Consider the following 14,563-nt stretch of genomic DNA (forward strand, 5'->3'; position numbering starts at 1 on the left):
GTGCATACTATATTCAACTTTCTGCTGTTGGTAATAATATTCCAAGACCTGTCATATTATTTAATCATACAGATCAAAAATCTGTAAACAACACAATTACTGTGTTTGTTAGTTGATGAGAAAGGAGACTGTGTAAAGACCTGAAGCAATGGAGGTCTAGAGCATCTTTGATAATGTTGTGATAAATTTACAAAGACATTTTGCCATCACTAAATACCATGGCCAGTGGTGGAATTATAATGATACTGTTTGAAATAAGCAGGCCATCAATATCAAAGGCAGATGCAAGGCACATTTCATTTGGATACTGATGAAGCTGGGTAGTTGGGTAGGCACTTAGATCTATACTGGTATTTTCCTAAGGTCACTTTGAAAGCTAGCTTCTTTTTTCCTGGGGCTGGAGTATGTATGCTGGAATATCCTGCTGAGCTATAAGGGCTCTGCCAGGTGCTTCTTGTTGATGGGCATGTCTGGCCTCTTGATGACTGTGCTCAGGGTAAAAACACATGTGCACGTCAATTATTAATGATGGTGCCTTTCACAGCTCTTTGAGAATGTGCGACATGCCTCCTTCTCTGCAGGGATGTCTGTTAAATTCACAGATGCTACACTTTGACTTTTAAAAAAAATGTTTTAACTTTCCTCCTATAGAATCATCATCCAATACACACATCACTTTCTATCTTCTTATCATTACCCAACTTCTCAAAGTTGAGTTTCCTTTTGCCATAAAAATCATTCTTGTGTTTCAATCAGTAAAGTGTGCTGCTCAGTTTCATTTGGGATTTGTATTTGTGCTTTTTTTGTTTTCCATTCGTTTATGTTTCTTTGGTTCGTAGTGTCAGAAGATGATGTTTTTTATGACAAACTGCCCTCGTTTGAAAGGCGCTGTGACACGCCTGCAGGTATGGTGCTAGCCTAGTGATCTCTAGCCCCTCTATCTAGATCTTTTTTAAATCCAAGCCATTCTCCATCCGAATGCTAGAAATTTCATGGACATGCTCCTCGCCTCATGAGTGTGCAGCACCGATCAGATGCACGCTGTACATTCACTGTTCATCGTGGAAACCCATCCACTGAAATAGTGGGTTGTTTTTTTTTTTTGAGTGGGCATATTAAAAAGCAGCAGGCTGCATGACAGTTTCTTAGTGAAAAGGTTCAAAACAGGTGAGATGCCATCGCTTTGTGAATTTTTAATAGAGGGAATCATTGAACTGCTCAGAATTACATGTCTGGTAACTGCTTTTTAATTGAAAACATACTCAAGCACCATTGGTAAGCGTGTGTTCTCTTTGGTACTGAGGCGAGGGTGTTTTGTGTCTGGAAGCCTACGGTGATTCCAGCAGATGGGGACGGAAGACTAATGACATCTTCCATGAACTCTAAATGGATATGTAATGTTGGTGTCATGGAGAAAAAGCTTATGTTTCATAAAAGTCATAACTCTGAGTTTATCCTATTTTTTTTGGAAACACAGAAGGGATTGACACTGAAGATAAAAATGGATACAGCCATTGATGAATGACAGTTTGCCCAAATTAGTCCCATTTGGCTGATACCCCTGCATGGCCAGGAAGATACCCGCTCCATGCGCACAAGCACTGAGCATTGAGCTACCTACAAGCGTGTCCATCCTTTTAGGCTCCATAGCTTTGCTTTTGCTTTCTGTTTCCTTAACTAAAAAGAAATAAAAATTAAAAATAAACTTAGATTGCTGCCTTCCCTTTTCCCTGCACGCTAATGTCATGCCGTGCCTCCTCCCCTCCCCTACAGTCAGATTAATGACCTGCTCTGTAACTCACATTGTGTCCTTCTCTCTCCCTCTCCTTAACCTTTCCCATCCCGCTTCAACTCCTGGCCATACAGAGAATGAACAGCCTTCCCTCGTTTGGTTTGACAGAGGAAAGTTTTATTTGACTTTTGAAGGTAAGTAGTACATAGCATACCAGATTCTAATTTATACTCCCCTGTCCTTTTTTCCCCATGGGCATTTCAAAATCCCAGTCCTCTTCCAAAGTTTTGGTCTTACTTTCTAGATTTTAAAAGAAAAATGCTATGGCTACTGAGAAAAATATTAATTGCTAAGAAAATATTGCCTGGATTTGGTTTGTACGTCATATTAAACAAATTAAAGCTAATTTGCAGTTAATATTAGTTACTTAATTAATTGTGACCAATTGAAAAAAAACAACAAAAAATATATTTTTTATAGCCAAGGAACTTAACTCTGTCAACCAGGGCTCTTTCCTAATTCTTTTTGCAAATGCAGTGCAACCAATGTAAGACATTTTTGGTTGATATTGGTGTTTAACCTTGTTTGGGAAATGTAGCATTCCAGATACAACATCCATTACTGTGAACTGTGAATATATGTGTATTTATGACAAGGAATGCTGCATAGGAAACTGGAAAAATATGCAAAACAGTAGTATTTTAGTAATTTTGATCTACATGTTTTGAAATTGCAAACTGAATAACTGCAGTAAAATGAACAATTATTCCTGGGCTTACAGATTTAGGAAAATATACACATAAAGCTTTGTCATGTAAGTTCCTATGTTCTAGAATATTTAGGCTTTAAATTATTATGTACTGACTTCTAAATTGTGAGAAGTTGGGGGAGGATACTAGGACTTGAACTCAGGGCCTCATGGACTACCTCAACTTTCTTGCTAAAGCTGGCATTCTACCACCTGAGTCATACACTCTATTATAATTTTTTTGGGTCCATCATGGGGCTTGAACTCTGAGTCTGGGTGCTGTCCTGAGCTCTTCAGCTCAAGGTTAGAGCTTGAGCCACAGAGCCACTTCCGGCTTTTTCTGTTTATGTTGTGCTGAGGAATCGAACCCAGGGCCTCATGCATGCAAGACAAGCACTCTACCACTAAGCCACCTTCTGAGACCCCTATTATAATTTTATTGCCACTTATTTGGAGACATAGTTTCATGGACTATTTTACCCAGGCTGGCTGTGAACTGCAAGCCTCAGATCTCAGTCTCCTGAGTAGCTAGGATTATAGGTATGAGTTACCGTAGTGTTTGTATGCTGTTCAAAACCTTAGCCTGCTTCATCTATTGTTTGGTTCTTACAAGGCTTTAGTCATGGGGCTGGGAATGTGGCTTAGTGGTAGAGTTCTTGCCTAGCACATGTGAAGCCTTGGGTTCGATTCCTCAGTATCACATAAACAGAAAAAACTGGAAGTGGTGCTATGGTTCAAGTGGTAGAGCACTTCTTAAGTACAGAGAGGCTCAAGGACAGTGCCTAGGCCCTGAGTTCAAGCCCTAGGACCAGTGGAAAAAAAAAAGGTTTTAGTCACCAATAAATGCATGAACGTTGGCTTTATCACTTCATTTGTGTTTAACATAAGGTGTTTCATACCTCCAAACTTAATTTAACAAATGAGATAGAAAAGCTCTAGCAGTGGTTCTAACTCACAAGAGCTTTAAAGTTTTTGGAAGCCTTTCTTTTGTAAGGAGATTCTCTGAAATCTTAATCTATTTATTATTTAAGTTAGGTCTTTTATAAATTGATTACAAATGGTAATGACTTTTTTTGTGGGGGGGTCTAGTCGTGGGGCCTGAACTCTGGGCCTGGGCGCTGTCCCTCAGCTCCTCAGTTAAAGGCTAGCACTCTACCACTTGAGCCACAGCACCACTTCCGGCTTTTTTTCTTTTTGCTTATGTGGTGCTGAGGAATCAAACCCAGGGCCTCGTGCATGCAAGGCAAGCACTCTACCACTAAGCCACCTTCCCAGCCCCAGTAATGGCTTTTTAAATTTATCCCAGAACACTGAAGTTACCAGTGACGAATATCTTTCTTCAGGAAGATATTTCCAAGATATTGACAGAAATGTACTGCTCCTGACCTGGGCTAGTTTTTTGGGCTTTAATTTTTAGAGGATCAAAGTTGTTCTTTTCCTTTTAGTGTTACTAAGGTCTGAAGTCTGGTCCTTACACTTGCTAGACAGCCTTGTTGCCATTTAGCAACACATCCAGCCCTGACTGCTTCTTTTTGAGAAAGATAAGTTTTCTCATGGGCATGATCCACCTACATTAGGCTTTCTAATATCTAAGATAACAGGCCTGCCACCAGATCCAGATCTTAGTTGAGAAAGGGTCTCAAGAGCTTTGATTTTCTGCATGGACTGACCTGCAAATATAATCCCAACAATCTCAGCTTCCCAAGCTAGGATTTCATTCATTAGCTATATAGTTTGTATCATGCATGAGCTATATAGTTTTCATATGTGTTTGTTTGCTTGCATCCATGTTCATTATAAAACCATATTTTATGTGGTGGTGAGTAGACAAATTACAATAAGACCATGTACTAAATAAGTCATTTAGTGTTCTTGTGTTTCATACCATTGTGATCACCAGTTATTCTAATTTCTTCTCACACACTCTCCTCTTCTCATGCACTTGTTGCTGTTCTTGCTCCCTCATTCCCCAGGAGAATGGAATCTCTAGCATTACTCTTCTCTGTTTTCAGCCTCTCTGCTGAATTTGCCTATTCATTTCCATGACTGAACCCTAGTGTAAGAGGTGAGCAGGTCAAACTTTTCACATCACAAGAATGCTATTTCATTCACTTGAGGGTCATCAAAGCAAGGAAAATTGAAGGTATGATCAGCCTTCTGGGAAGCAACTGCTTTGCTCAATTCACAATATTCTTCAGATAGGCAGTGTCCACTAATAGCACCTACCCCAATGGAGGTCCTCTTTTTGACCAATCACACAGTAAAGTTACTGAGTACTCATTTTGAAAATCATAGTGTTGAATAAAACCAGATTGGAAAAACAATGTGTCCCAATTTTATCCTAATGATAGCTGACATATAGTAACTTAGAACAGTCCTAGGTATACCTTGAATATGAAATGTATAATCCTTTTTATTAAAATAACTGAAGGTCATGGGGAATTTTTTATATAGCCTAAACCTGAGTTTTTAATTTATTGGCCATATTATGAATATAAAATATATACTCCTTTCTAGTAAAATAACTGCAGGTCATAAAGAAAATTTTTAATAGCCTACACCTGTAGAAACAATTAAACCTATACAATGCTGGGCCAGGATTTCAACATTTACTTTTACCTCTTTATAGTAAACTAGTTGCCTGCCTTTGAAAGGCTGAGGACTAAGCGATTTGCTGATACTTCACAGTTTCCCTCTCTCTGAGGCCATTGCCCCCATCTCTTTCACCTTCAGTATAGTAATGTTGTGCTAGAAGTGAAATAGAAAGTCAGCACAGAGTTCCCTGTTTCTGGCCAAAGATCCCTGTCAAGGCCAAATTGTGTGACCGGACCACTGGAGAGAACACGAACTTTTGTCAAGATTCTGAAGAGTACTTGTCACTCTTACACCAAGCATATCACCACTCAATTGGTGCTTGGTTAGTGAGAATGCTATTTTATTTGGAGTTAGGGTATTTGGCATGCTATCATCCTTTCCAGTAATACCAAAGCAATAGAGAAACAAGGAGCCCTTACCACAAACCACATCTGAGCTAACCTCTCATAACCATAACTTGTGGAGTCCGCACAATAGTAAAAAGTAGACATTATTATTCACATTTATTTATAGTTTCAGTATAAAATCTTATGTAATGTGTGTATGTTACTGTGAAGATATTTTCAGAAGATATGAGAAAGAATCCCCAGTTAATTTATATCAGCTTACTCTCCATACATAACATACATATGCATACACATATAGACACTTAGAAATAAAAGGATATTATATATGTATATATTATGTATTGTGTATTATGTGTGTGTGTGTGTGTGTGTGTGTGTGTGTGTGTGTGTATGTCTGCTCTACCTGAAATAACTCTTCTAGATCCAATTTATTACCTCAATGCAATGTGTGACTTTTGGGAAGTTATTTAATCTCTCTAAGTCTTCTTTTCCTCCTCCGTAAATTGAAAGAATTATGCATATACTTTATAGGATTGTACTGAATTAAAGTCAAGCTCTGAGTCTAATGCCTGCAAAGCACTCAGTAAATATTAGCTTTTATTGCTGTTATTCAACTTCTCTCATCCATGACTTCTTTTTTTTATTGTGAGAATACCGTACAGAGGAGTTACAATTACATGGGAAGATAATGAATACATTTCTTATCAAGCATTACATGGCTATGTTCCATGTAGTTTTTGCCAGATTGTAGAAATCTGACTTGTCACAGTCTAGGCTTCTACAAAAAACACCTAATATATATTTACTATGAGTTACTTCAAGGCCATCCTCTTCAACAGCATGAACTACAAGTAATCTTTGCTTATGCAACAAGAGAATGATTTAGAAGCACAATGCTACCTATCTCCCTGCTACCTACCCCTTGCCTCCCCCAACTCTACCATTAAAGCTGAGTTGTTAAAACTGATGATCTGCCTTCTGACCTACTATGTTCATGCTGCTGGGAGACATGCAAGCAAATTTGTTACCATCTCTTTTTTTAAAGGGTTTGTAAATCATGCAAGTCATTTCAAGCTTCTCTGGAGAAGAATGGACAAGGAAAGATCCCAGGCAGAACTGCCTATCTTTGGATGGGCCTGAGCCTTCATTGGGTGATGGCTGACTCATCACCTCTATCATTTTTGTTTGGTTATGAGTCTTTTAAGAGCAGCAGTCCTCAGATTTAGGCTGATTACTCCAACATTTTTTGGCTGAGGACATAGCTCAATGATATAGTACACGCATAACGCGAATGTGGCCTTGAGCTCAATAGCCAGCACCACAAAAGGTCGGGGGTGGGGGAAGGGTAGAAAAGAAAAAGAAAAGCATCCTCTTTTTCTGAACCACTCACTAGCCTAGAAAAGAAAAGTCATATAAATAAATGAGTGAATCCTACTAGTGACTCAAAGAGCTATCAGATCTTAGGAGAATCTCTCTTTTCTAAACCTGTTCATATATCTAGACTATATATGTAGCTTAGAGTTCAGAAAATTACTTGTGAAAGGCCTTTGCAAATTGTGAAGTACAATACAAATGTAATCATTTCCTGAAGTAATTACTGAATACTTAATATCTGATATGCCTGCTCCAAGAATTTACATGAACAGTTACATTTATTAAATCAGAGATTGATTGGAAGCATTAAGACACTGTCATAAGCCCTTGTCTTTGGAATAAGTTGGCATCTCCAACTGTTTTGCACTTTTCCTGTGATAATCACTTCTTCTAGAACAAGAATGTCCCCTGAAAGAAGGTTTCCCTTTTGCTAGATTTGCTGTACTGTGACCTTGGTACACAAGTAACAACACAGTTAAATAAGCAGCATGTGCAATTGTAAGACATTATGTACCTCATTATGTTTCCTACTGCTCTTTTCAGGGCCATCCTTGACAACATGGCTTCCCCTTGCTCTGACCTTGAAACAGGCCGCTGAGACAACATTAAATGTTATTCTGAACAAGGGTGGCAACAGAATAGAGCACTGTTTATTTGTCATGGATGTTTAGGTAGAGGGACAGTCATCATTGTGCAAGAGGAGTGGTCACTGAATGTTGGTTATTCCTTTCCTTAGATTTTTGCCCTTTTGGGACTATACTCACAGCTTATTCCTATGAAATTGGCAACTCAAATAGCAGTATTACAAGCAGTCTAGCTGAAGCTGGCATTATTTTTCCTGCTTCTCCATTCATAGATATTTGCCTCCTCAGGAGAATAACTTTTAGTAGTGCTCAAAATTATCAGCATCAGTTTTTTTTTAATAGTAAGGAGCCATTCAAGAAGTAAATGTAGCATAAATATAGAAAACTAAATGTTACTTTCAAATCTCCCAGTAATTCAACATTCTTTTGTATTGGGAATACTTACTTTGCCACAATATCAAAGTAATATATGTATAGTACAGAAAATTTGGAGAAACAAACATCTAAATGAAACAAGCCAGGTGCCAGTGGCTCATGGCTGTAATCCTAGCTACTCAGGATGCTGAGATCTAAGGATTGTGTTTTGAAGCCAGCCTGAGTAGGAAATTCCATGAGACTCTTATCTCCATAAACTACTCAGAAAAAGCCAGAAGTGATGTTGTGGCTCAAGTAGTAGAGCACTAGCCTTGAGCACAAAGAGGCTCAGGAATACTGCCCTGAATTCAATGGTCAGAAGAAGAAGAAAGACAGAAAGACAGAGAGAAAGAAAGAAAGAGAGAATAAGGAAGGAAGGGAGAAAGAAAAAGAAAGAGAAAGAAAGAAAGAAGGAAGGAAAGAAAGAAAGAAAGAAAGAAAGAAAGAAAGAAAGAAAGAAAGAAAGAAAGAAAGAAAGAAAGAAAGGGAGGGAGGGAGGGAGGGAAGGAGAGAGAAACAATCAATAATCCACTGTCACCATTTTGATAAAGTTTAGTTCTAAGGTTTTCCATGTGACTGTGAGTCTGTATAAGTGTGCACTGTTTATATTATCAAATACTATAAAAATTGTGCATCCTTTTAACATTATAGCATCTTTCTTCTCATTGCAAGGTCTTTGAAAATAGTTCATAGTTAGCTTTTCCTTGGGCATGATATTGATTGAGCACATTACTTTAAAATTTTAAATATGGGAAAGTACAGGTTAAGAAAAAAGTAAATATCACTTTAAAAGCTATTAGGCATTCATGTAGATAACTTTTTTTTCTGTGTCAGTACTGGAGCTTGAATTCGGAGTCTCATGCTCTCTTTTGGCTCTTTATCTTATTATCCCTGCCTCCAGTCTGGCCTTTTTCCAGTTAAGTTGACGTGAAGACTGTATACTTTCCTGCTTTATGCTGGCCTTTGCATTGAGATTTTGTTGGGCTCAGCCCTGAGTAGCTACAATTAAAGGCATGAGCCACAAGGCTTGACCAATTTTTAATGTTTTGATGAAAATTCATGCACAACTATGTGTGATGCATTTGCTTAACACCAAGAAGCCATCCAGTGTCCATTGGTTTAACAATGGTTTTAACAATTTTCTACTGGTTTAACAAGTTTTCAGGTGAAAAATAAACATTAGTTTGTTTTCTAACCAATGATAGAAGACAAAGTACAATCCTCAATCTTCTAGATAACTATCATAATGGAATCTAAATGTAACACATATTCAGAATCTATAGCTATGTTTGAATCTCATCTGGCCATCAGCAATTATGTTTAGTAACACAGCAAGTTCATTTTTTTATATGTCATGTTCATAATCTTGACTCCCTTATGCTCTTTGGCTTTGGTAGTTTAATTGTATGCATATAAAAATATTCCATGATTTTAGCCACACACCAGTGTCTCACACTTGTAATCTTAGTTAAACAGGAAGCTGAGATCTGGTGGGATGAAGTTCAAGGCCAGCCTAAGCAGAAAAGTCTGTGAGACTCTTTTTTTGTACATTTTTATTGTAAAAATACTGTACAGAAGGGTTACAGTTACATGAGCAAGGTAATGAGTACATTTCCTGTTGAGACTTGTATCTCCAAAACAACTACTAAAAAACCATCCTAGAGATATGGCTTAAGTGGTAGAATTCCAGGCAATCAAACCAAGCAAATGTAAGGCCCTGAATTTCAAACCCTAGTATCTGGGTTGGGGAAGATCCAGGATTTTATCTGTATTCATTTTCCAGAGTTGATTGTAAGGCAAACAGCTTTCTTGAAATTTGCCAGCTAGAAGTTTTGGGAGAAGAAAGTTTTAGAACTTGAGTAGTCTTCTATAGTCCTTAAGTCAATCATTACTTCCTTGCCTCATCTTTTAAAATTCTGTGGTTTCAATTTCAAAGAATGAGGCATTTATCCCTTGCCTGCAGCTGCATGGCCAGGCATATGACAGTTCATTGGTGTACAAATAACTTCAGTCTCATTCCACATCATAGTAAAACCTTTGTTCTTTTTTTTTTCATTAATAGCATCAATGAAGAAGTAAGAGTCTAATTATAAGTCAAAATTCAGTCATATAAGGAGTTATCAGTTCAAGTAACAAGTCATCCAAGCAGTCCGTGGGACCTGATCTACCTATAGTCCCAAGTTTGCCTTTAGCAGAACATGTCACCACCCTGTAGAGAATGTGGTTACATAGAAAAACACAGGATCAAGCGGACCTAGATTTAAATTCTGAGTCTGCCATGTTCTGCTTGCGAGACTGTCTTCTCCCAGACTCAATTTCTTGTCTATATGATAATGCCTATCTTGGTACACAATTGCAGGGATAAATACCCAAGGTACTGTGTGTGAAGCATAAAAACACAGTATCTACCTCAAAGTAGTGCTCAGTAATACCATTCCTCACCTTTTAATGTTTTCACATTTTCCTTTTCACTGACACTCAACAGATCAACTGATGAGAGTCACTTCTGAACACAAGAGAAGCTTCTTGGCTTCAAGCCCTAGTTGTTTTGTTGTTGTTGTTGTTCTTTTTCAGTAAATTGATGATAACATACTTTTCTTAAACATGTGAGGACTCCATGAAAGCCAGAATCAGTACTTGGGCATAACAGGGTTTGAGCATAGAGTGCACGGACAGAGCCCTGTACATCATAGCTTGGAGCTTCAGGGAAAGAGGTGGATGTCTCTACCTTGTAATAGACTACCAGGCTAGAACAGAGTCTTGAAATGAAGCTCTCAGTGGTGATCAAGTTGGATAACTGACCATAGAAGTTTCTCACACACTTCCTTACTGTGCTGGTCCCCAATTCTTGATGTATGCTCAGGTTGGGTGAAATCTTTTTTTATATAAAACAAAAAATGGAAAAGGAAAAGGGAAGCTTATGCTCCTGAGAAAGTGATCAAAATTGTACATGATTTAATTAGAATCTATAACACAACATAAAAACATAAGGACTCACTAAGCAATGCATACTTGTTACATTAAGTGTGCATTTGGCATCATCTGTGGAGTTTACAAAATATAGACTCAGTTTAACTCTCATCATAGTATTTTCATTTATTATTAGTTAATAACAGACTATCCAAACTCCCATAAACATGTCATAGGTAGAGATTTTATGTGAAGCATGTATATACAAATACATACAGTAAATAGAGAGGGTATATATGATACAATTTAAGTGAACTACAATCAATATGCCAAGACATAAAGAAAACAAATTTACATGCAATAAATTTACATACAATAAATTTTCTTTGGCTCTCCTTCTAAAATAATGTAAAACCAAGCTGCTGTCACTCTTTTGAAGTTCTTCACCTGTGAGTCATATGGTCACAGGAGGAAAGTCATCTTTTCAACTTATCATTGCTAATGCCAGTGGCTCTTATCTATTTAATTCTGTATGTCAGTGACTGTAATTTACACAAATTTGTGAAACTCTTCACCCAAGTGTTTGGAATTAGTGAATGTAGTTACTGGATTCTGAAGGCAAGCATGATGACATGAAATAATTTATTTTAGCATCAGTCTTTATTCCAATATCCAAGTTGACACTAGCATATATCTTCCTCCATTACATGGAGGCAAAGCCAGTAAATCTTTCTATAGATGTCTAGTCATACAACAGTGGCTATAGTGTGCAAATAAAGAAAATGTTACTGCAAATTTAAATCATCCTTCATAGAATAATACAGAATTCCATAAAGTCAACTAATACAAGAGCAATCTGCTTCAGTTACTCCAAAATCCATTGGGTTCAACAGACAGAAAGAAAACTATTAATAACAAAAACAACAGAAAACCTGGGTGCTTTCCTTAAAAAGATAACTTTCCTTTAAAAGATAATTAAGAGGTCAAGAAACCCTGAGGAGAATTTATAAAACTTTCAAGTGATATTGAAGTACTCATTTATGATCATAAAGCCGAATCGGAACCTGTAGTAGTGTGGAGAGATAATTGTATCACAAAAGCAATTCTACTCCTCCTGGAAATATCAATGCTAATCATTTTTATTTATTTTCAGAACTCATTAATTGCACTATAGCTTCAACTTTGTCCATAAAAGATCTCATGAGTTTAGTTTATGACATTTTAGAATCTCATCAAGCCCTTCTAACTTTCTATACCATAAAATTTTAGTACCCATTTAAAATACATTAATTTTTGAGTGACTTCCCTGGTCATTGCTATTTTCAGGTAACAAGTTCTGTGTCATACCATTTAAATCTTCATAATATCTAAATAAGGGTACCATCTCCATTTTACAATATGATAAAGCTGGGACTCAAAGAGGTTAGAGGTTAGATTTTTCTTTCATGGTCACATAAGAGATAAGGCCAACATTTGAATTTAATTCTGTCTTTTCCAGAATTTTTTTCTCGCTAGTACTGCATTCTACAGAATATTCTCTATAAACTAGTCCAGAATAGAATAGAACTTGTGCTTTTTGCTCTTTTAACCAGTCTAATCATCTCTTTTTTATGTCTGGAATATCGTGTCTGCTTTTGCCCCTCTCATCCCTGGGCATACGGGGCCTCTACCTTCTATCTAAAGCAGGCCTGCTAGAGTGGACAACTGTCAAGAGACTATAAAACATAATGGTCTTTTACACAAACAGTACCATCCCCTCCTGTTACGCATACTTCAGCTTGCTCTTTCAGGATGGTTGTTTCCAATCCCAGATGAGCAAAGGTAAAATTTGTAGTCTCATCAAACCCATTATTAGTAGCATAGCTCTTCCCTACATTTGGGTAAGATTAAGAGCATTGTTAGTATTATCTAATTTAATGATAGACCCACTGAGTTGTCCACCATCAAGACTGAAGCCCACGGTGTCTAACACAGTCCTAGATTCTTCACTGGAACAACAAAGCATAACAATTGCAGGGACGATCCCTGCTCTCTGAATTTGGGCTGGTACTCTAGCATCCAGATTTCCTAGTCTTTAAGAAAGAAGTGAAAAGTAGCATCTACATGGTAACAGTGTTATGTGAATGCTAGATAACAACACTTGTAAAACACCACAGTGTAGACACAGGACATGTTGCTGCTACTACTGGCAATAGTGTAACACAAGGTATTCCTGTGCAAAGGATACAGACATTTATTTATTTGTAAAGTGTACCTTCTTACCTCCCTCTTCATTTTCTGTATCTGTCTTGTTTGCAGTCTCTTATCTCCTTATCTTTCTCTTTCTCTTCTAAACCTTCTTTTCTTTTCGCTCCATTTCCACATACATTTTCACAACTTCTTGACCACAACTGTATTTCAATGATCTGCTCAGGATGTCTTTTGGATGTTACTGTTAAGGATTTTAACTCGCTTTGGCGTTGGGCTGTACAGGTGTGCTTGTGTGTCCTTGCTTAGCAATGACACTCACCAAAAACTGCCCTGCAGAAACTCCCATCATGCATTGTGAGCCTGTGTGCCCTTTCTGTCTTTCAGAGCTCCCTCTGTCCCCTAACACTGCTATTTGTCATCAGTCACGGCAGCTGCTCACCCTCCTGGCCCTCACTCCTCCAACAATGTGGCGAACGTTGTAGCCTCCACTCAAACAAGGTTCAGACCACATCCCAGTTCAGTTCTCAATGTTTTCTTCCTAAGTGACTATGTAGCAAAGCAATAAGAGGACCTGAAACCTGTTTCCTCATTTGTAGACTAATGATAATTACCTCGGAGAAGGATTGTCAGGATGAAGAGTTGAGATAAGTAAGGCCTCGAATAGTTCTTGGGATGCAGTAAGAGCCACAGAATTTCTTGTTTGTCACTACAACTACTGTTGATAAAGCCAGGAAACCAAAGACTGAACTTGCTGTTTCTGAGCTTTTTTTTTAGTTTTATTCCAGATGCTAAAGAATCAGATTAAGGACAGATATTCAAGATGATTCACTAGAAAATTCCTTTTTAATTAGCATGAAACCATGAATGTATCTCACTTAGAAAGTCTACTATTTTCGTTATTTTATTTACAAGAATTCTATGAAAGATAATTTAATGCTTTGCAGCCTTAAAAAGTAAAATGACCATGACATTCTTCTCTTTTAAAAATCGTCATTTCTCAATAATTTTATCTTTTTCTTTTTAAGAAGTCCCTTCATCTATACTATAACAAATGTAACAGAAATTCAAACTCATTGTGAGCCTACCACCCCCACCTCCATTTCACACATGCCAGAGGCCTCTTATCTTCAATGGGAATATTCTAATCTCAGTTCCAGATCCCCCCAAAAGACTTAAAGAAATGTATATGCTATTTTAAATTATGTATGTATGTATGTACATAGGCTTTGTTCTGAAAAGTATCCATATATTTAAATGAGATTATCAAAAGGGACTTACAATTTCAGTAGCTACAAATCATATAATACTATATATATATACATATAATTTCCCAAATATTTATATACAGCTCATCATCACCAAGTCTTATCTGCTTCTATGTTTCACTATTCAAAACAACCTCATTTACACACACCCCAACAGCACACTCTTAAGTACATACTAGGCCTTAATTCTTCTTCCCCTTCATAAGATCCTGTTATTCCTCTAACCTTGACTCCAATATTATCTTCTCAAAGAAAACCTTTCTGACTTACTGAAACCACAGCAATAGCTTTCTTAGAGCTTTGCTCAACACATCCTTTTAAAGCATCTGTCAAATTACTTTAATTATTCTACTGAAAGTTTTTCAACCCCCTCTCCAGATTCCAAGTTCTCATCCGATGGGAAC

General features: G+C 37.4%; 1 protein-coding gene across 1 annotated transcript in view; it reads left to right on the forward strand.

Annotated features, from left to right (window-relative positions):
* Nucleotides 1-14,563, forward strand: part of Sgip1 (SH3-domain GRB2-like (endophilin) interacting protein 1) — a 180,683-nt gene that overhangs the window by 142,399 nt on the left and 23,721 nt on the right. The window contains exon 19 of the mRNA XM_013020653.1: nucleotides 1,867-1,926. Coding sequence (XP_012876107.1) covers nucleotides 1,867-1,926 — 60 coding nt within the window. The remainder of the gene's footprint in view (nucleotides 1-1,866; nucleotides 1,927-14,563) is intronic.

The sequence above is a fragment of the Dipodomys ordii genome, unplaced genomic scaffold, assembly GCF_000151885.1.
Source record: "Dipodomys ordii isolate 6190 unplaced genomic scaffold, Dord_2.0 Scaffold51, whole genome shotgun sequence".
Classification (NCBI taxonomy): domain Eukaryota; kingdom Metazoa; phylum Chordata; class Mammalia; order Rodentia; family Heteromyidae; genus Dipodomys; species Dipodomys ordii.